The 22,392-nt window shown below is 48.1% G+C and overlaps 1 protein-coding gene across 3 annotated transcripts in view; it reads right to left on the reverse strand.

The window, feature by feature from the left end:
* SZRD1 (SUZ RNA binding domain containing 1) overlaps nt 1–8,914 on the reverse strand; it is a 30,939-nt gene extending 22,025 nt beyond the window's left edge. Inside the window, exon 1 of one of the 3 annotated variants that reach the window (XM_085608593.1) lies at nt 8,768–8,914. In XM_085608593.1, the coding sequence (XP_085464719.1) occupies nt 8,768–8,818 (51 nt within the window). In that variant the 5' untranslated portion in view covers nt 8,819–8,914. Of the gene's footprint in view, nt 1–8,494 lie in introns of all 3 variants that reach the window. The other 2 variants (XM_085608594.1, XM_085608592.1) reach the window with 2 other exon arrangements.
* Nucleotides 8,915–22,392: the final 13,478 nt, after the last annotated feature.

The raw sequence follows: 22,392 nt of genomic DNA on the forward strand, positions 1-22,392 counted from the left end.
GGTGTGTCTAGTGTCAGCACTGTTTGGCCCCAGCATCTTCAGATTCAACAAACCCACCCCAAACTACTCACACAGATCTCAACACCATCAAATATTAAAGTACTCAAAGCATTAGTGTCATACCAAAGGCATCGGTCTTTACAGTCTGCAACCCACTGCCTATCAATAGAGTAGACAAACCCTGCCCAAAGAGCCTCAAACAGACACAGATTGATATTTATGACTTGGGTAGAGATAATACTGACGTTTCAGGGACTTAGCATGTTGCCAGACTTTGTAAGAATGACATCTGTTCAGGAGACGGTAGGGACTGTGACACATAGCTGTACAAAACAAGAGAATACATCACTTACCAATAACCCTGAAATACCCAGGCTAACAGTGTGGTGTAATAGTCGAGACTGCTAATCTGATAGGACCCTTAAGCCAGAGCGATGAAAACTGTTCTGCACACAATGCTACACGAGGGGTCAGGTCTAATCTTTTGGGCCATTTAAGCTATTGTGTTCCCATTAATACTTTTTGGCACACACCTAGCTAACAATTGGAGCGGTTGAAGTTTCTATTTTCTTACAGCACTCTACATGGATTGACCAAACCAGGTCTTTCAACTAAAGTGAAGTACTGAAAGCTGATGTGCTTGTAGACTGATGAAGGCGAGAGACATGGCTGTTAATTCAAACGTTGTGAAGCTGCTGTATTCGCTTGTAAATGTATACGGAAGACTTAGCCCTCGTTCCAAAGATAATCATAAAGTGCTCGCAGTGCAGCAAGTGTTCAGGGGGTTACCTAGATCACTCCGTGGGGATTCGGAAACTGTTCTGCTCACAATTCGTAAAGTAGATCACAAAAGTTACTGCCAAAGGTCGTGCAGTAGCTCTACTCACGCACACTACTGGAAGTGGGTGATCTAGATCTCACTACATGAGTTCTGCAGCAGCTGTTCTCACAGTCCTGAAGATGTGTGACCAAGATTCTCTATGGGTTTGAAACAGAAGGTGTCTTGCTGACACGTCAGCCAAATTCATTAAATGTGCTGCTTTTGCACAAAAGGTTTGTCTTGCAAAGCGGGCGTTGTGATGCCAAGACATGGGACAGCTATGCCCCGTTTGAATACATTCAAGACAGAGGACTAGAAGGCACTCAAACATCTGTCTGTCATCCAGGCAGGTGTTTTGTCTTCAAACCAACAAGCGAGTTAATAATCTTGCAGTACTTAATCTGGGTAGATTCAGGGTTGCAAGCCGCAGTTGTTACTTTTAAAAAAGCCTTTCCCATTTGCAAAATTAAGGCAGCAGAGTCGGGACTTTAAAATAAAACAAGTACACTTCTAGAACCGACTTAGCAATGGCAAACAGCAAAAGGCTTTAAAGAGCAAAGCCTATACTGGAAGTCAACAAAATGACAACAGCAGCTGGTTCAATGTGCTTTAGCAGAAACATCAATTATCAAAATAGTTTATTGGAAAAAACAATTAGGTTTGCAACACTGACAAACATCCATCCGGGGGGATAGACTGTCAATAAGTTCGGATGGACAGGCTTCATTAGGCTGTTAACCAACAGTTTCTTAAAGGCCGTCAGGGAAATGTTCACGAGTAACTCACTTATTTATTGGATGAAATGATTTGACCAATGTGTAAAGGCTTGTTTTGAAGATTTTGTCAGAACTGTGACTTATCTAGTTTTAGAAGCTTGGCTTGACGCAGCATTGTGCAATACAAACCGCACTATCTGTAAGGGTAGCTAAGAGAAACAGTGACTGAGCAACTACTGCGGTATTGTGCAACACAAGAGTGTAACAGCATTATGCAACGTACACGAATTATGGTTTGAACCACGTACACTTTTAACAATCTTTCTGAGTACTACCTACAGTCTGCCTCTATCAATCTGGAAACATTAGCCTAACTAAAATTATTTCTGGCCTCACAAAAGATGCAACAACTATCCAGTTAAATGATAAATATGAGAAGATGTCAGAGGTGAGAGAAGTATGGATATTTAATTATGCTTGATATTTGATTGCATTGTACTTAAGTACTCTCATCTTAGTGATTATATACAATGATTAAGTCTCACAGTTCAGAACTGTGACCCAGAGAAGAAAATCACATCCACCTTAAATATTCCACAAGTCAGAAAGGTATTTTGTATTACTGCCTTGCAAACAAGCCAACGCTGCATATATGTTTGTTTGAACCATTTCTAAGGCTTTGCATTGAATCTTTGTGAGCACAGGAGCTTCTTGATAACATTTTCCAAGAGGTAGGCACTACACATCCAAAGAAGGTCAAAAATCTGCAGATTGAGAGGGCCATGCACATTTAGAAGCGAAATACACTAGATGTTAGTCCATGTAAATGAACTGCCAGTATTTCAAGCACAGAATAAAACAGACAAATACTGAGTGTGTACCCGTAGCGCTTGTTTAATTGACGAGGGAACTAAAGAACAACAATGAACACATTTAAAAACTTGCAGAGGTATACTACCGTAATACCCCTCTTGGACGCCTACTCATAACAGCCTTTGAAATGTCACCGATAAACACACCGAGGAGCCAAGACCTATTCCTTGACACCCATTTGTCACTTCCCCCTCAGAACAGGCTTCAGCAGCCCTCTTTGTTACCTCCTGCTTAGGCTGCTACTGATCCATTCTCCGACCTCAGCTCCCATCTGAAGACTAATACTCAGTATGTACGTCATATGTGAATAACCACTAAAGGCTTTACACAAAACTTGACATAATATGGTAGTTAATCCAGTAGATTCTCTCTTTTTGTTGCAATATTACCAAAACCAGTAGACCCATGAGGGTGCAAAAGGGCAAAGGCTGAGCTTGAGATATATGCAGACTAGCTGGACCAGGGTCCAATACTGCGGGAGGGGCTGGCTCTGTGCAATGAGGTACCATTTGGCCTGATGTTCTCCACTAATATTGCATATGTATGCACACCTTTTAAAGATTGAGAAAGTTATTGTTGTTAAATTTCCTGTCTTTACTAAATGATGAGATAGGGCAGGGGGGATGTCAGGGGTTGTTTAACCGATATTAAGTCAGGATTCGACAAATGTTGGAAACCTGAAACCGTGATTGTTATAAATAGCAATAAAAATGTATACAAAGGCGACATCTCCCCCAACCATGAGCAAATGGAAGACTGAACTAGATAATTGCATGGGGGCTGAGATTGCGGTCTTCGATGTCCGGGGATGCCCTACAAAACATCATAAGATTTGGACCCGGTGGGCGACATATCGAGGAATCAACCTTCCTCCTCTGCCTGATGTGGAACCCTGAGTGGCGTTCCTCGATCCCTGATATTTATTACCTGATATTATACCACTATGGTCCATTGCAGTCTCGTTATATTGTATACATGGAGTCCGGTGTACCATATGTCTTGATGTGGAGATCGACAGCTGTCTGCAACATGGTCATGTTGTTTCACCTGCATGTTTGGCAGGTATTATTTATTAACAGAAATGCGCTTATTGGAGGAAGTAACATCCTTTTGCCCTTACAGGTCGCTGCAGGGCTCGTGCCCATCTCAATACAAAATAAACCAATAGAATAAGTTTTTTAAAAAAATGTGTACAAAAAAAACCCAGCATCTCTTAGTTCTTATGAATACTACGGCACATTTACAAGATTAAACAACAGTTTTGGCAATCCCGTTGGGTTGCTCAGTGTACCACACAAGCAGTTCTTAATGTTTTGATTTCTGTGGACCCCCAACAAATGATTACAGGTAGCCAAGAAACCCAGCCTGGGCATTTTTATGAGGATTATAATAATACACAAAATGTAAAGAAACAAGTGTGTACGTACGTACGTACACACAAAGTTTGGAGACTATTAAAATCAAGTAAGGCCCCTCATCGTCCATACTATATTGTGTGATGCACTTGCACTGCTCCCACGAATCAATCTGTGGATACTAACTTCATTTTTAGCCTCCAATTTCAACTCCTTCATTTACTGAACGTTTTTAAATTTTCAGTTTTAGATTTTGCTTTTTTATATACACGAAATTAATCTATTAAGGTTATTTCATGTTCTAAGCAGGTTAAGTTAAGTGAATAGAAGAAACTCAAACAAAGTTCTCAAACTGCAATCACAAAATGTAACAGTTTAGTTGTTTGTTGGGAAAACCAAAGCCCAGCTATTAGTTTCAATCTTAGTTACACACACCTGAGCAGTTATAGACAACTGTAAATGGAGGCAATTTTCTATACAACGTTGAAGACATGGGAGAACCTCAAAATCGTGGTTACATGATACACGATATATAGTTCAGAAATCCATGTTTATCATATGATGATAATTTTCTAAACGAAAGTCTTAAGTGAGCCATCCTCCTCTGAGACGGCAGTTTGGGTTGTAGAAAGAATGCATAACTTCAGACTTCCTTTCTGCCTTTGGCTACATATCAAAAATGTGTTTATAAAAGAAACAATGGAAGGCAATAGTGCATCAAAGACAAGCAGAAATACAACAGTCAAACCTCCAATGGCCTAATCAGCCACTGTATGAAGCTACAAATTAGAGATATATCGACGAATCAGATAGTGCACATGGTTCTGTTGAAGTATGCAAACACAAGGAGATGATGGACGGAGCGCTGAAACTTTTCAGACACTCACCCCCAGTCACAGATCTGGGCGGAATCCATCATTGTTCTTTAGCTCACTTTGCCACCCCAGTTCAGACCCAGCCATATGTAAATCAGTCTGGACCCTGTTCCCCATGGGAACAGTCCAGCCCAAACTGCCAAGCCAGGTCATCCCTTGACCGGAAACAAGCATCCTGGGACCGGTTTCAGGTTAACAACCCTCATCAGCCAGGCTAGCTTGAATCCAGTGGCAAAGTGAGCAAGGGACACATGTCTGGGCATACCCTGCCAACTTCGGGCAAACAAAGCAAACACAAGGAGACGATGGACAGCACGCTGAAACTTTTCAGACACTCACCCCCAGTAACAGATCTGGGTTGAATCCATCATCATCTCTCCGTCCATCTCCTTGTGTTTACTTTATTGTTTACCCCGAAACTAGTCCCAGGATGCTCGTTTCCAGTGCAAGGAAGACCTGGCTTGGCAGTTCGGGCTGGACTTGAGGGCAAAAGCACGGAATGGGGTCCATATTGATATTGACCATAATTTAAAGGCAGAAGTATGCTCTATGGACACAAGCAACCAAAAAAAGCTTTGCATCACTCGGGTTGGTTGCAACCCACATCCCCACGAATACCAGGCAACACCATCCAGCCTGCCAAGCTCTCGGATACACCGATTCCCTACCTACGTTTAACAGACAATCCAAGATACTCGTAACCTGAAACAGAGAAGCGGAATCCCCAATACAAGTCCTTTCCAGAACAGTGCGGCTGCCACCTTAACAACTCCCTTCCCAGAGAGGCACCGTCCTGCCTCACAAACAGTTTAAGTGTCCACGTTAGAAGACCGGGTAATATCCACTGCATAGAACAACCTTCCTCCACTTCAGAAAGGTTGGGCCCAATCCACCTCATTAGCATAGAAGCACCCCACCCCACAAAGAAAAACAAGTTGTACAATAATTTCCCCTACCCACCCACGTGTTCATTTTGCCACACAAGTAGAGCAGTGAGCCCGTGGTTAATAGCCAGAGCGGCGTATCGCCGCACTTAAAACCCACCAGAAGCACAATCCCTGAAACCGGAATGTCTGCCGCTCTCGCAGAACCCAACTTTGCTTCCATTAATCACTGCTGAGCCGAGAAACAAGCTGAAATACTCCTGAGCCAAGGCGACCGTAAATCAAAATGGCGCTTAGAGAATTTTCGAGCCTGCACCCAGGAGGTCGTACGATAGGAGCCACGATACCGCTGGATCCAGTTCTATCTATGGAGCCTCCGTTCCCTCCCCAAGGTACAGCACTGCCGATTTATCCCCCTGTAGGGGAATGACTGCCATCACGGAGGACCTGCCTGCCCGCAATCATCGGGCCATCGCCGAAGCTGGTACATTTGTTTGAGTCGGTCGTGGCAGCAGTCGCTCCTCATGATCAGCAGAGCAGATCCCCTCTGCTGAATGAGAATAACGTCGGTAAGAAGCGGAGAAGTGAGTGCTCTTGAATGCGGGGCTGATAGCACCCGCCTGAGTCCTTGTGACCACGGTCAGCGGGGAATACAGACTGCCATTACGAGCGGCCCCCTGCAAGGAAGAGGTTAGCCTGTGGGGCAAATTCTTGTTTAATTGAATCGTAGGGGTTTGGGGTGCAAGATGACAGCGCGGACATCGAGATAAGCCCTGTCTGACTTCAACATGGCACCCAAGACGAGACATGCCTGACCCTGACTTGTCGCCCGCCATATAGAAGAGGAGCAACATGCAGGAGTGAAGCTACTGTAAGATGGCAGCCAAGCTTCATACCCTTTCCTATCATGCCATCCTCATCATCGCCACCCTCCCATTTCTGGACTCAAGACTTTTGGTCACTTCATGATCTTCATTCAAACCCAGCAGAACCCGAACCACATGAACGATTCCCGGTGGAGCTGCACCTACAGCTATAGGGGAGACTGGCTCCGGCGCACCGCTATGGCCGTCACCTAGCAAGCCGGACTTTGGACGGGTCTCATCGTTTTTCCCCGCTACTGTCTTCCCCCTGTGAACTTCCAGCTCTCTTGGTCTTTTTGGGTCTTGACTTTTGTGTTCGCTAGTAACTCCTGTCTTGGCTTTGTAATCATTCTGTAATTTATGTGAAACGTTGTAACTTGCAACTCGCTTTTTCCTTATGTAAAGCGCTCTGATACTTTCGGGTCTAGCCAGCGCTACATAAAACTCATCAAATAATTAGACAACTACCATTTGAACCACACAGATACAGGCACCATCACCAAACTAAGGCACCATCACCAAACTAAGCCAACACAAAAAGATGATCCAAGCAACCCAATCAACACCATAGAGACAAAGGCTCTAAAGGATCCAGCTACTCCAAGCCCCCACACTCAGGGCTTTAAGTGGGCCGGGTCTCACTGGTGCTGAGCACCAGCAGTTTTTTAAAGGAGGCCTTCAAAACTGGTATCTATCACGGCTGTGTTTTGTGCCCTGGCACAGGCAGTCCATTTTTTTCTGGACTGAAGTGACAGCAGGCACATCGATGTGCGCTGCTCACTTCTCACTAGTGGAGAAGTTACGGCATTTATATTATGCCAGGTGAGCGTTGTAGGGGTAAGGGAAATCCTTTAAAGAGCCATTTTCTCTCTGGATTACCCTTCTCTTTTTTAAACTCAGGAGCAGCAACATTGTGTGCTGTCACCAGGGCTTTAAATGGAAGCTTTTTCAATATTATATACAAGCCATAGTTGCTGCTTCTTTATCTTATGCAAATAACCATTGACAAAGTCAATAGTCCTGACTTATTGTAGGTATGATGTTACTTGTTGTATCATATCTGGATGTAAAGACAGAAACAACACAATACAAGCCGGGTGGCACACTATGCTTAGCACAGATTTTTGGCTTACATGTTTTAAGCCACGCCCTTAATTACTTTGGCCACACTTATTAGAGAGACCCCCTAGTTTTTACATCTCACTTAAAGCCTTGCCCACACCCACCAACACCAGACACATTAAGCTCCCACACACCAACAGACACCAAGCCCACGCATGGACATCAACACAAAGAAACGCTAAGACGAATCTACCAAAAGGAGGGACACGTTAAGCCCTAACAGCCAACAACAGATATGTCAAAACACCCACCCCCATCATCACATCGCTCCCCCAACCACCAGGCATACAAATATACCCCACACCCAAGGTATTACAATCTCACTACTACAAAGCATAGCGACTCCCACCATCAACGATACAAGGACACCACTCTCCAAAAAGACAGACCAAAAGCTATTCCCTCTTTATGACAGAACAAGTTCTCGTTACAATTCACAGGAACTGTCTCGCCTTTATCAAAGACAATAAGTTCACGGCTGTTGACAGCCACAATGACCAACAAACTTCGGACCACCGTAGAACAAATGTATTAGACAATCACACCATCTTATCCAGAAAGACTTCCGCCAGCCAAAGCAAACACATGCTTTTCCTCATCCCAGACTACCGCCGCATTTTTCTTTTTTACGTAAGAAGTCTAACAGCCCCAAAACCTATAAATTACGGCAACAGTTAGTAACAATGAGGACGGAGATTAAAAAGCAAAACGAGAAATAGTATTACGTGCCCGCAAAGTTGTATTAACATACTGGTCATAGAGGGAGAAAAACAGTTGCAAACATATTTAAAGTCGAAAGCTTAGCAAACAAAAAAGTTGACATTTATGACAACACAAATACACGTAGTTGAACTGTTCAACCCATTTCAAATACCATGAAGTAAACTGAGCCACTAATTGGTGGACATGCCTTACAACCCCGCCCCGTACGCCCTCCAAAAAAACAGTACCCGACAGGCTAAGTACCAAGTCTAGTGCACCCTTACCACGAGTGTCGATCCAGTCTCTCTCACGCACCTTTGCCCTAAAGAATCCCAAACGACTCCCTTAAGAGCCGAATCCACGGTTACCAACTTTAACAGACTCTCCATAGTTTGTCAGCAAGCCACACCGTCACACACGCCTCTCTACAAGACAGCCAGAGAGACAGGCGCCCAACCAATGACAGGCAGTGTCCCATCCGCTTAAGCGCCCCGGTTCAGGTGCGAAGCGTTCTTCGTCCAGGCAATCCTTTCCCTTTGACGCCAGTCTTTCCTTACCCCACTGTCAGCCGCTTCTTCCCAGCTCTCTGCGACCTCCTCATCTTCCATCTTCCTTTCCCCGCAACCATAGAGAGAGGCGCGCCTGCGCAATGGAAAACAGCCAAGCACTGCGCTTGCGCACAATAGAGAAAGGACAACCGAGTCTGCGCATTGACGAGTGTCGAAAGCGATACCAAGAGCACGCGCCTCCTGACTACCATAGAGACGCGTCAATTCGCATAGATTGTCAACTAGCTAGCGTAAAATTAAACCCATAACTAGACAGTCGTCGAAATAGAAATAAAAGAACGACATTACACCGGTTGACTGTTTCAGCTCAGTGACCACTGAGGAGCTAAAAAGGCGGCCATATTAGAACAAGAGTGTGTCATTTTCTCTGGGAAGGGCGATATACATTTTTAGGTCTCGCTGGCGAGATTTAATGATTTGAAGAGATTTCTCTAGTTGGCTTTAAGCCCGCCCCTCTTTTCCATTGGCTGATGTCACCGTTTATGCTTAAAGGTGGCTAGCCATTGGAAAAGAGCGTCTAGTGACGTACACTTTTCTCTTTTAGAGCTGTCCCAGTTGGACTGGCTCGCTTGCCTTACGTTTGTAGTAAAGCCTTTTCTTATCTTTATGGGGCCATGTGTTTCAAACACATGGCCCCATAAAGACAAGAGATCACCGCCTGGAGCTTCATAAAGCTCTGACGTCACCGCAAGCTGCGCTGGGATTGGCCCAGCCTCGCAGGTTGCCTAGCAGGCTTTCCTGCTCCCTTTGCTTCCGAGGCGGCGTGTTGGAGGCCGCTCATTGCTCCGTTCCAAAGCCTCTGCTGAGCCTCTGTTTGCAGACGGCGGGAGGAGCGTCGGCCTCTCGCTGCTTGGCCGATCAGACGCCGTTCCGCCTCCATTGAAAGATTGAGCACATTGTTTCACTGCTTTCTCCCATTATTAAAGTCAATATTCGTGTTTCATGATACGCTCTAGTCTTCCGCATCTCCTCTCACAAAGTTTTATTCCATCAGCGCCACTTTCAATATCAAACATTAAAACTTCTCTTTCTCGCAGTTTGGTTTTTGCCTTGGTTAGAAACAGTTCCCATATTTTTCTTTCGTATGCTTCTTCTTACAAATCCTTTAGTAGAGGCGGGTGAAGCTACACGCTATGAAATCTATATGCAGGGCACACGGTCTGGACTTCTCCTTCAATATCTGGGCTTTTGCATCCTTTTCGGTGCCGCATGCTCCCCATTTTCCCCATTTTGTAAGCGTTGCTTTGTCTTGCAAATATCGAGCACGCAATGTTTGCACGTGCGTGTACCTACTGCTGACCTCCTTGCACGCATATCCATATTAGGAAGATAAGAAATGAGGACAAATGAAAGTTATTGTATTATCTGGGGCACCTTAGGGTAATGCCTGCGCTATGTATAAAAATAAATAAACACACCAACCACCCGCCGGTGCGTCCCACACATGCCTCTAGCAGTGGTGATCTCCCAGCCCTATGCTCACCCAGGAAGACATCCGCTTGGAGCAATTCCAAAGCTTGTGCTCAGGGCTGGCTGCTCGGGCGCTGACAGGCAGCGCCAGCATCCAATGTCAGGTCGCCTTTGCCCCCGGAGGGCGGGCCTCTCCCGGGAGCTGGCCTGTTGGACCCGGCCCTCGTAACATAGCCAGACCTGACCCCTGCACCTCACACCAGCCCCCGAGCCCACGGCCTAGCCGATCCTCCGCTAGAACACACACACCCGACCCGGGCTTCCCCGTCCGTGGCCTTCCTCCTTTCGGCCACACCGGGCCCGCGTGCCCACTTCATGCACCAAGATGGCCGCACGGCCCCAGCGCGACCCTGGCCTAGAGGCGCCACTCCGGCTGGAGGACATCGCGCTCCCCTTGGGATGAGAAAGGGAGGAGCAGTTTCCATCACACCTCTGCTCTTCCCTGGGAAGGTGGGTTTCGATCGACCCGCCGGCCCCCCGAGGGCTGGCTCCATGCCTGCTGGGTGTCTGGGACTCCTCCCGACCCGGCCCTGAAAGGATCAACGGACAATGGCAGGAAACCCCAACAAGCGACCCCCAGGTGACAAGACCCCTGCCTGCACAGACTCCGGACATCAAAGAGGAGTCGCCCTATAACAAGGGGTGCTCTGGGACTGTCCGGCAGATTCGCCTTGGAAACACCTGAGCCCTGCTGAGTGACTCGCGGCTCCCTGAAGATCGTAAGACCTCCGAACTTGTGCTTGAGCCCTGCTGAGTGACTCGCGGCTCCCTGAAGATCGTAAGACCTCCGAACTTGTGCTTGAGCCCTGCTGAGTGACTCGCGGCTCCCTGAAGATCGTAAGACCTCCGAACTTGTACCTGAGCCCTGCTGAGTGACTCGCGGCTCCCACAGATTCTCTTGGTCCCGCCGGACCCCACGACGACAAGCGTATTCCCCAGCTCGAGGATTGTGAGCTGTGCGCCGGGTACGCTCCTGCATCTGATCCATATCCCCAAAGACTGTCCCGCTACCTCCTACCCCCCCTCCAAGACTTTGTGGGTCCGCGCTCCACTTGTATATATTTGCCTTGCTGATCATAAAGATCCTACAACTCCGATCTGATAAAGATTTAGTCTTAAGAACTCTCGGTGTGGTGTCTCTTTGTCGTGTGGTGCCGAGTGTACGATCCTAGATACGAGATTTCTCCTCTGAGGAGTCTCCCGCCAGTGCCCGGCTACGATAGCTCGAGGGTGGGTCTCAGGATAGTCAGGGCCCCCTCCGGGCCCCTCTGAGGTCGCCTTCTAACATGGCCCAACCGGCACCGGCAGGGAGGCACTTCCTCCAGGACTGCAACCATTGGAGGTGACACGTAAGTGGGGAACCGGGGAAAGGTACTTCCAGGACGGGCCTGGCACGACTGGGAGGCGCCCGCAGGACATGCCTCTGGCCTTTGTGTGCACAGTGGCCGCGGGGCGGCGCTGCTGAGCCGGGAGGCGGCCCTGGAGGAGCAATGCATCTGGCGTTTGCAAGCCTGCGGGTCTGAGGCTCTGTGCTGAACTTCCCGGACACCGACGGTCCGCCTCAGGATAGCAACAGTTGTAGCTCTCGCTGTCCGTGCCATGACCCCGGGGCAGCCAGGGGCAGAGCGCGTGTGAGCCTCGCAGCCGGCCTCCCGCCCGCAGCTAGCCCTATGAGAGAGACGATGAGGAATGGGTTCTGCTCCCGCAGGCAGCGGAGGGTTTTCCAGGTCCTGCTCCTGCTCACCGTGGCGATGGGCTTCATCTACGGGGCCATGCTCTACGACGACTTTGGAAACCAGCTATAGAAGGCGGAGGCAGTGGCAGCCAAGTACCAGTGCTGGAGCAGGGTTTTCTATTTAAACCCAAACATCAGCTTATATTTTTATATGTCATAATTAAAATTACTAATGATTAATTGCTAAGTATTAAAGTTTTGTTAAGTGTTTTTATTAACCAATCTTACTAATGAAAGAATTACACGTGGGAATGCAATTGCATGGCTTAATTAATAAGTGAACTAAGTTGGTGAGCAAATTAATTAAATAAGTGTGGCTAAAGTGCTATTTGTTATGTGTTTGTGCTTTAAAATAATATGCTTTAATGCTTTTTTTATGTCGCAAATGGCTAGATAGTACATACACATAAGGGTATTAGTGGAAATTAACACTGTATAATCAATACGATGTAGTAACGTTGTTTTGTGTTTCTTTTTAATTAAGTTGTCCATTTTGGCCTGTTGAGAAAATGGCCGACATCTACAGCCTGCATTTGAGTAGATGAAATATGAAGAGAGGCCTCGCTGAATATGGTTGAAAATATGACCTCGGCCTCTGTCTGAGCTGAAAGTTACAACTCTGGGATGTTCGCCAGATATCCTTGGAGGAGAACAATTGTCACCAATGAACATTTTGATAAACTTGCGGTGGCTTCACTGCGAGTGAAACAATTCCGGAGAAGAGCATCCATGGATGTTGCATATTTAGTTTGACTTCCTTTTTCCGTGTTTTTATTTTTGAGATATCCAAGAGTGGAGATTTTTCTAAATGTTGCAAGCTAACATCCTTTCCTGTTCGCTCTGCTCAACGGACATTTTAGAGTTTGTTTGTAACTTTTAGTATGTAAATTTTAGTATAAATATTTCTAGACTAGAGAGGGTCTGTGGCCACTTCTTCCTGAACTTATGCTCAAGAGGATCGATGCTGATTGAGAGGACGGCGACTCGAGAGACTTTGATTCTTTACTGAGAGACCTGTCCTGACCTAAAATACGACATTTAGCTAGAATAGGTAATTATGAGAATAATGATTTTGCAATTGAAATACTTTTCATTTGAACTAATTTAGATAAAATAATTCTTGTTTGAATTTCAGTGTCGGGTGGTTATTTCTTTGTCATATTATTGAGATCTCAAATGTATTTTAAATTGTTTATATCATGACTCGAGACAATTCAATTTGGTTGCATTGACCTCCAATTTGGTGCAGATTGATTTAGGAGTTCTCTCTTATATTCAGTGTGGATAGAGTAATAGAATGAATGTTGGTGTAATGGGCCCCACCAGCATATGATGAGTGTATGTGCGCATGACTGTGAAATTACTCTGTCCGTGGAAGTAGGGAGAATTTATAAGCTCTGATCTGCAGCAGTTTCCTGGTAGCAGTATGATGGTTTTGATTATTGTCTTGATCTGATAGATTGCTTGTACATAGGCTTTTGGATTTATTGATTGATGTTGATACATGTACTAACACTAAATGTTGAAGTCGTCGTATTGAGTTATATGTAGTGTGTACGGCTTCTGGGACGTAGGGAGTCGTTGACAGTTCCGTAGTAGGGCAGAGGGAAGTGTTGGCCCTGTACGCATGCAGGGGAAAACGTGTGACAATTGAAGTTGCGCGTCGCATTGTCTGGGTTCGGCAAGGTAGCATCGCCGTGTGTTGCCATTAGAGATGTTTTCTGTGTGAGAGAAGTGTATATGATAGCAAAGGTTATCTGTGAAACTCTGGTCTTAAGTCCCAGGGATCCGTAAGGTTCGCCGTTAAAGCTTACCGCTGGAGAAGTAATAGGTATTCCCTGAGCTTGTTTGAAGGACTAAGCAGAGGTAAGCGCTGCCTGGTTAACGTGTGTTATAATTCTGTAGTAGGACAGATTGTTCGCTGTTCTCGGGAAAGACAGGATTCTGTGTGAATGTGCTACATTTTCTGGTGTGAAAGTGCGTGAATGTATGGGCATTTAGTTGATTGTGAAACTCTTAGGAACATTCTGGGAGGAAACAGTTAATAGATGCATGATAGAAGGGCAGAGTAGAGGGATGTGCTACTGTGTCAACGAAAGTAACAATTCCATAGTAGAGCAGAGGTAAGCGCTGTTCTAGAGAGAAGCGGGATTCTCGTGGGAAAGGTCTTTACTATTCTGTGGTTAGCGAAGCAGACAATGGAGATGTTTGTATGTTGTAACTAATAGATTTGTGGAATCTGAAACAGAGTCTACCGAGAAGGTTTTGTAAAGGAGGGGTAGACGAGTGACAGGAGACAGGAGTAGAAGCGACTGCAGCGACTACTGACGTCAGGAAAAGACCGCGCTGTAATTGGACAGTGGATTAGAACAGCGAAAGCGCTGTGATTGGTGCGTTGGTGTGAGCCGCGCAGGGATTGGAAGAAATACAGGGTGACGTAGACGCTCCAGGATTGGTGTGTTAGTGTGAGTCGCGCTGTTATTGGACAAAAGATCGTACAGTTGTAGAAAGAACTAAAGAGTCGAGGTAAACGCGAAAATGTATTACCAAGCGGAGGAAAAGAAAAAGAAATCCTTGTTCAGTAAAATTAAAAAGTGGTTTGACAAGGATAAGGATATAGTAACTAGAGAAGGTGAATTACTTCCTCCGACAAGAACCCCTGCATCCTTCATTGTTGCGAAATATGGGTATCATACCTGTATATGGTTAGACAATTGGGCTAAGTACACTAGAGAAGATGGTGTTTTAGCATTCCCGGAACATGGTTCATTTAATATGGCTGTGTTAAGAAATTTACGGGAAAAGATGTTGTGTCTAGAGCCAAGACCAAGGCCGACACAGTTTGAGGCATTGGTAGAATGGGAAGATGAGGTACATGAGCGAGAGAAACAGAGGAGTGGAGGTAATTATAGGTACATGTTCGGGAGGAAATATGATCGTGAAACTCATCATGATCGAATGAGGAGATGGCGAGATGCTAGTATGACAGAGGGATTATATCCTGTGAGAACTGTTGAGGAAACAGAAGGGAGGAAAAGTACGGAAAAGGTACCTGATGCAGAATTGAGAAGGTATGGGGCTAATGAATATGAGGATGAAGTCTTGGATGACATGATTTACAAGAGACCACCTCCATATAGACCAGAACCAAAAGTGAGAACACCAGTTGCTACCCCAGTGAGAGATACTTTGCGAATCATAAAAACAGAAGTTGTGACACCTGATCTGAAAAGTGGTAGCTCTTTCGCGGAAAGGGAGAGAGAGAGCGAGAGAGAGAGAGTGCAATCTGGGATGAAAAAACAAGAGAATTAGCAAGAACCACATCTGAGTTGACAGAGAAAATCAGGGAATTGACAAGGAATCTAGAGGCTGTTACAGTGCCTGTAACCATAGGTCCGGTTATGCCTATTTTTGATAAGCAAAGAATGGGTGAAAGTGGTTTAACAGTTCCATATGTAGGAAATGGACTGTAGGAGAGTAGGGTCTGCAATCCTATGATCACCCAGATTTTTTGCTTTTGCTTCATTGGTTTACGACTTTCTCCGGCTGTGGGCCTGCCAATCAGACCCACAGCCTAGCTGTTCTCTCTCGAAATTAACACACATGTACATTAGGTGCATCCACTAATTGGAACTGGGCCGCCTTGTCAGTCCCTGTCTCAGCATACCACAGGTATCCAGGGCATCGGTGTACCCAGGGCCTACCCGGGGCTGAAGCATGTATTATGCCACCCCTGGAATGGCCGCCCAAATCTGACACAACTGGCTGCACGACAGCTGGGGCCACGTGGTGTAATCACCCGTTGCTGTAGGTGTAGCATTCCTACACCTAAACCCTAAAATGGACACATGGATTCCTATCAGTCACTCCTATAGCAGGCCTTATCAATCCTGAAGGCAGAGTGCAGGGAATCATGTGGGACGGTGCTCTGGCGCGAGCTGAGCCCGTCGGCGGCTTGCGGAACCAAGTCCTAATAGCCGTTCCATGGTGACGCGGGCCAACTACTTTTAATGCCTTATAATCCTTGCGGTTATTTGCTAACTTTGGCCTCACATCACCTACACATGTCGAGTAAGGTGTCATACGAATGGGAATACGAACCCCTCGCCAGTCCTGGTGACGGGGTTGGCATTCCCCCCTTTTAGAGGGACACGACATGGAAGTAACCTTGAACCCCGGTTAAAGTTGACTCAAGCCTCAGCATCACAAAATGGATGCTGCCACCAGACACAAGTCTGACCTCCCGCTGCTGGGGGACCTTCCAGCAAGGGGAGCTTGGACAAAGGGTTTCCTGTCGAGGGCGGTGTTAGCACCGTCCCAGACAGGGTTTGTGTATCCCAGGTAGGCAGGGCTGAAAGGAAGGTGATTGCCAGTGGCACCCCGGTGCTCACTGTGCATAGCCCGGCTCAAACCAGTTTCGGGGGCACACCAGCCCCTGAGCTGGCGCGAAGCCGGACAAAGGATAGGGGTGTAACCACCCCCCTCCTGGCTCCACCCATAGGTAGAACCTAGTCACGGGCCAGCCCCTTTTCTTAGAATAAAGGTAGGAGCGCGTCCCCTTCCCAAATTGGATAATCAGATAATCGGATAACTCCGAATCACGAACCACTTTCCACGAAAGGAACTCTTGACTATTTCTGAAGACTCTCCCTTGTGGCTAAGGAGTAGCCACCCTGCACCAGCAGGCACCACCTAAGCGCTTGCGGTTTGCTGTACGTCTCCTACGGATCAAGACTGCCCAGCTCGACGAGACCCGAGTTCCCTGCCATCTCTGACCTTTTACCTACCTCATCAGCCCAGCTGAGAGTCGTAGGTGTGACGAGACCTGCGGGACCGGCTATCTTCAGAACCTGCACGACGCTTATCTAACACGCCCACCGAGGGACCCTCGAGTGAGTGCACCTAGGGTTTGAGAAGCCCTAACCCTGAGCAGCTCCAGCATCGAAGCCTGCCTCCCCAGCATCCCCGAGATCTGCGTGGGGGCCCTTCCGCTCCTTGCTGTTCACCGCGTTGTCCGACCACTTGCCGACCGGCTTGTGGCCCTCTTCACGACGCACCACGTTTGTTTCATCACTAGTCTGGTTGCCCCAGACTGGCTCTTGCTCCCCTTCAACAGAGGAGTACCCCGGACCCTCCTGGTCCACTCCCGACGCCATCTTGACTCCCCCGCTTGGGTTGCCACTGCCAAGATCCGCTGCCCCTTCCTGGGCCCAGCATCATCGACAGCAGACACCTTCGTGGGACAGCTCGCCCTCCATCCTGGTCGCCGCCGCGCCTCCTGGTCCGAGGAACAGCCGAGTCCGACGTCACCCACTCACCTGGTCGAGGTGACTACAGCCGGTACCCTCCTGGTACCCACACGATCGCTGGCTAGCGGTTGAGAACTGAGTCCCCTCTGCTTTCAGGTTTCCTTCATCACCGATCCAGGCTTGGATCGCTCTGAACATCGTCACTGGTCGCCTGCCAGCAACTTCTTCTTTCAGGCTCCTGAGACTACACGAGGACTCCCGACATCTTGCCGAACTTCACGCAGCCGCAGCCTCCGGGCTAGGTAACTCGAGCATCTCGGTGCTCCATCGCAGGTTCGCTCTACAAGTGTCCAGTTCCTTTTTCATTTAGTCCCACTGATCGGATCACTCCGGAATCAGTACCTCCAGACTCTAACCATTCGCATTTCACTGTTAGTGTAGATGGTTTCTCGTGCCCCTCGGGCATTTGTTTAAATTGTGCAACTGAAGTATTTTCCTAAGAGTTTTGTAGTGTGCTTAGCTCCCTGACTCATAAAGAGCCAGGGTAGTCTTGTTATAAATAAATATCCTTTTATTTTCATAACAACTTGTGTGGTGTCCTTTCACTTGGTGTTCAAGGGGTATATGTGATGGTAAACAGCTGGCTTAACACGCCCTCTAGAGTTTAGCCTAAGACTGCTCGTATCCACGCTACTAGGATAGCTGGTCTAAAAGGTTGACTTACAACCAATCATCAATAAGGGTCGTTTGGAATGATACACAGTGATCACTAGAATAGTGAGCACTACATATCAGGCCAACTTCTCACATTGGTGAGCAGCGGTTGGGATTTGAGCTTGCTGTTGTTTTACCACACACGTATCCTAAGAATATCGCAGTGAAAGATCACATAAGTACCCAGGTACATATAACTTAACTTAGAATACTCCGAGTTCTACTGAACCGGCTGTTGTAGTGTAACAGGGCTTAGCACACCCTGACTACAACTCTTAGCAAGGGATCAGTAGGTAAACCCATAGTGTAGGTAGGTGCAACACTTACACCTCACTAGAAAAGCATGTCGATCCACGGAGAGTCTTCGCAGACTCCCTTAGTGGTCAGTGACCCTCCACAGGTCATGTCACGATATGCAACTCTTAGCTTCAAGGAGATGCGACAACTGTGTGCCTCCAGGAAGCTAAACCAGGGTTCTAACCCTACCATCGCAATACTGATAGGTCTCTTAGAGGCGTACGATGCTAGGAGGTCCTCTAACCCAGGTCCCCCCAGTGCAGATGGGAACATGCCTCCCTTAGAGGGAACCCTCGGTGACCCAGACCTCGACCTCCACACAGAGGAGGAGGACGAGGACGAGTTATCGGGAGACGAGGCAGACAAAGGTCCAGTGGTAGTCGGCAGGCTTACAAGGACCAACTTAGGCAGGCATGAGAATGGAACTGGGGGAGCCCCGGGCCCACGCTCAAGCAGGCTTAACCTTGGGAACGGACGAGCTAGGTCTCTCTCCAGAGGCTCTGGCGGATCGGTTCATACACATGTCTCTCAGGCATCTTCTCAGAGAGGAATGACTTCCCCTCAGAGGAGGGAGCATGAAGCGAAGATGCGGGAGGTCAATCTGAGGATCGAGCGGGAAGAACTTGCCCTCGCCAAAGAAAGACTTGCCTTGGCCCGAGAGCAGAAATTAAGTGGGTTAGATCCCACTGGTGGCAGCATTCTCAATAGAGAGAAAGACAGGGGTATAGACACTAGACACCTGAGTAAAATAGTGCCCCCCTTTAAACAAGGGGACGACATCCACAAGTGGATAACTGCCTTGGAGAGGGCCTGCACTGTCCAGTGCGTCCCCCCAAGTCAGTGGGCAGCTATACTGTGGCTTTCCTTTGAAGGTAAAGGAAGGGACAAGCTCCTCACTACAAGAGCTGAGGATGCTAACAACTACCAAGTCCTGAAGAACACACTGATTGATGGGTTCGGCTTAACCACGGAACAGTACCGGGTGCTGTTCCGGGACACCCAGAAAATTCAGTCTCAGGATTGGGCTGACTTTGTCGATTGTGCCACTAAGGCTTTGGAAGGCTGGTTGCTGGGTAGCAAGGTTACTGATTACACAGGATTGTACAATCTTATCATGCGAGAACAGATTTTAAACAACTGTCAGAACCAATTGTTGCATCAGCACCTTGTCGACTCGGATCTGACCTCTCCCCAAGAATTGGGAAAGAAGGCAGACAGATGGGTCAGAACAAGGGTCAAGCAGAACCAGAATCAGAACCAGGGTGGTCAGAAGAAAGCAGACCAAAAGGGTAACAAGAACGAACAAAAGGACCAGAAGTCTTCGACAGGTCCCCAACAAACCAAAGAGGGGGGGGGTCAGGCTTCACAGAAGAAGAAGACTCAAGAAGGCCAGTCAAAAAGGTGGTGCCAATACTGTAAAAGTAAGACTCACTGGTTTAGTGAGTGCACCAAGAAAGGAGGGCAAACTCCTACCACTGCAGCCCCTAAGGCACCTGCACCCCCTAGTACAGTCAGCAGTGGTAGTGCGCCTCCCAAGGCATTAGTTGGGTTAACCTTGGGAACCGAGGGGAGTGACGACTTAGTCGGCACGCTCACTCAGGCCGTCCTTGTCTGTACAGGGGATATGGATATGTCCCCTGATGCCAGTCCCAATACTTTGGGCAAATACAGACAGACACCTTTGATAAATGGAAGAGTGGCTCAGGCCTACAGGGACACGTGTGCCAGTGTCACCATGGTGACGCCTAACTTCGTGGACCCTGGACAGATCATGCTAGGTACCAGTTACCTAGTGACCAATGCCAGCAACGTCACTACCAATCACAGTATGGCAGTTGTTGATTTCTCCTGGGGAGGGGTAAGTGGCCCGAAAAAGGTTGTGGTTAGTTCAGACCTCCCCGTAGAATGTCTGTTGGGCAATGATTTGGAAACGTCACAATGGTCAGAAGTGGAGCAGAGGACTCACATGGAGATGTTAGGCTTGCCAGCACATGTCCTTGCTGTGACCAGGTCACAGGCCAAAAGATGCCCCACTGAACAGGTGCTGGATCCTGGAAGAACGGACCAGACACCTTCCAAGAAAAGGAGCAGTAAGGGTAAGGCTTCGCCTTCCCCCTTGCCCCAGGTCGTGGATCAAGTCTCCGAGGAGGCTGACCTTAAAGAACTGAGGGAAACTGAGCCGCAAGAGCTTGAACCTGGTCAGGTTGAGTTTCTGGGCTCAGGGGGACCCTCCAGGGAAGACCTGGGGAAGGCACAGTTAGACTGCCCCTCACTTGAACCCCTCAGACAGCAGGCCACTGCTGAGGCTGCAGGGAACGCCACAGGTACCCACAAAGTGTACTGGGACGATGGACTCCTGTACTCCGAGGCAAGAGACCCCAAGCCTGGTGCGACCAGGAGGCTGGTCATCCCCTTGTCTCTGAGAGGTTTCCTTCTCACCTTGGCCCACGAGATTCCCCTTGCAGGTCACTTAGGCCAGAATAAGACTTGGGACAGAATTGTTCCACACTTTCACTGGCCCCACATGTCCGAAGATACGAAGGAGTTTTGCCGCTCCTGTGTCACTTGCCAAGCCAGCGGTAAGTCAGGTGGCACGACAAAGGCCCCCCTCATACCACTACCAGTGGTGGGGGTACCCTTTGAACGAGTGGGGATCGACATTGTCGGACCAATGGAACCCCAGACAGCATCAGGGCACAAGTTTATACTGGTGGTGGTGGACCACGCCACCAGGTATCCTGAAGCTATTCCCCTTAGGACCACTACAGCACCTGTGGTGGCACGGGCCCTACTTGGAGTGTTCTCCAGAGTGGGCTTCCCTAAGGAGGTCGTCTCAGACAGAGGTGCAAACTTCATGTCGGGATATCTGACTGCTATGTGGAAGGAATGTGGTGTCAACTACAAGTTCACCACACCCTATCACCCACAATGCAATGGGCTTGTTGAGAGATTCAACAGGACCCTAAAAGGGATGATTCACGGACTACCTGAAAAGCTTCGGCGGAGATGGGATGTCCTGATACCCTGCCTCTTGTTCGCCTACAGAGAGGTCCCGCAGAAGGGGGTTGGCTACAGCCCTTTTGAGCTTCTGTTCGGACATCCTGTAAGGGGACCCCTTTGTTTGGTAAAGGAAGGATGGGAGAGACCTCTCAGAAAGCCGGCATCAAACATTGTGGACTATGTGCTCGGTCTCCGCTCGCGGATGGCGGAGTACATGGAAAAGGCGTCTAAAAACCTGGAGGCGAGCCAAGAATTACAGAAAGCTTGGCACGACCAAAAGGCTGTTCTGACTGTGTACCAGCCTGGACAGAAGGTGTGGGTGCTGGAGCCAGTGGCCCCAGCAGCACTCAAAGACAAATGGTCTGGGCCCCACACGATCATTGAGCAGAAGGGAGAGGTCACCTACTTGGTAGACCTGGGAACTCCCCGGAGCCCCCACAGGGTGCTCCATGTAAACAGGCTCAAGGCATATGTCGACAGGGAGGGCATGGGCTTGCTCATGGCCACAGATGAGGGACAGGAGGAGGAGAGTGACCCTCTCCCGGACCTGCTCTCTCAGAACCCTGACGATGGATCAGTAGATGGTGTTGTCTTTTGTGGCAGCCTCTCTGGACATCAACAAGAGGATTGTAAACAGGTTCTTCAATCCTTTCGACATATGTTCTCTCTGACACCCAGTCAGACCAAGTGGTGTACCCACGAGGTCGACACTGGGGACAGTCTGCCCGTAAAGAGTAAAATCTATCGGCAACCTGATCATGTCAGAGACTGCATCAAGACAGAGGTGCAGAAAATGTTGGAGCTGGGAGTCATTGAACCCTCGGACAGCCCCTGGGCTAGTCCCGTAGTGCTCGTGCCGAAACCTCACACCCAGGGCGGTAAGAAAGAGATGAGGTTTTGCGTGGACTACAGAGGTCTCAATGCGGTCACTAAGACTGACGCCCACCCGATACCAAGAGCAGACGAACTTATCGACCGGTTGGCCTCGGCCAACTACTTAAGTACGTTTGACCTGACAGCTGGGTATTGGCAAATCAGGTTAGCTGAGGAGGCCAAGCCCAAAACAGCATTTTCTACCCCGGGTGGGCATTATCAGTTCGTGGTAATGCCCTTTGGTTTGAAAAATGCACCTGCCACCTTCCAAAGGC

The sequence above is a fragment of the Triturus cristatus genome, chromosome 1_2, assembly GCF_964204655.1.
Source record: "Triturus cristatus chromosome 1_2, aTriCri1.1, whole genome shotgun sequence".
In the NCBI taxonomy this organism is placed as follows: Eukaryota; Metazoa; Chordata; class Amphibia; order Caudata; family Salamandridae; genus Triturus; species Triturus cristatus.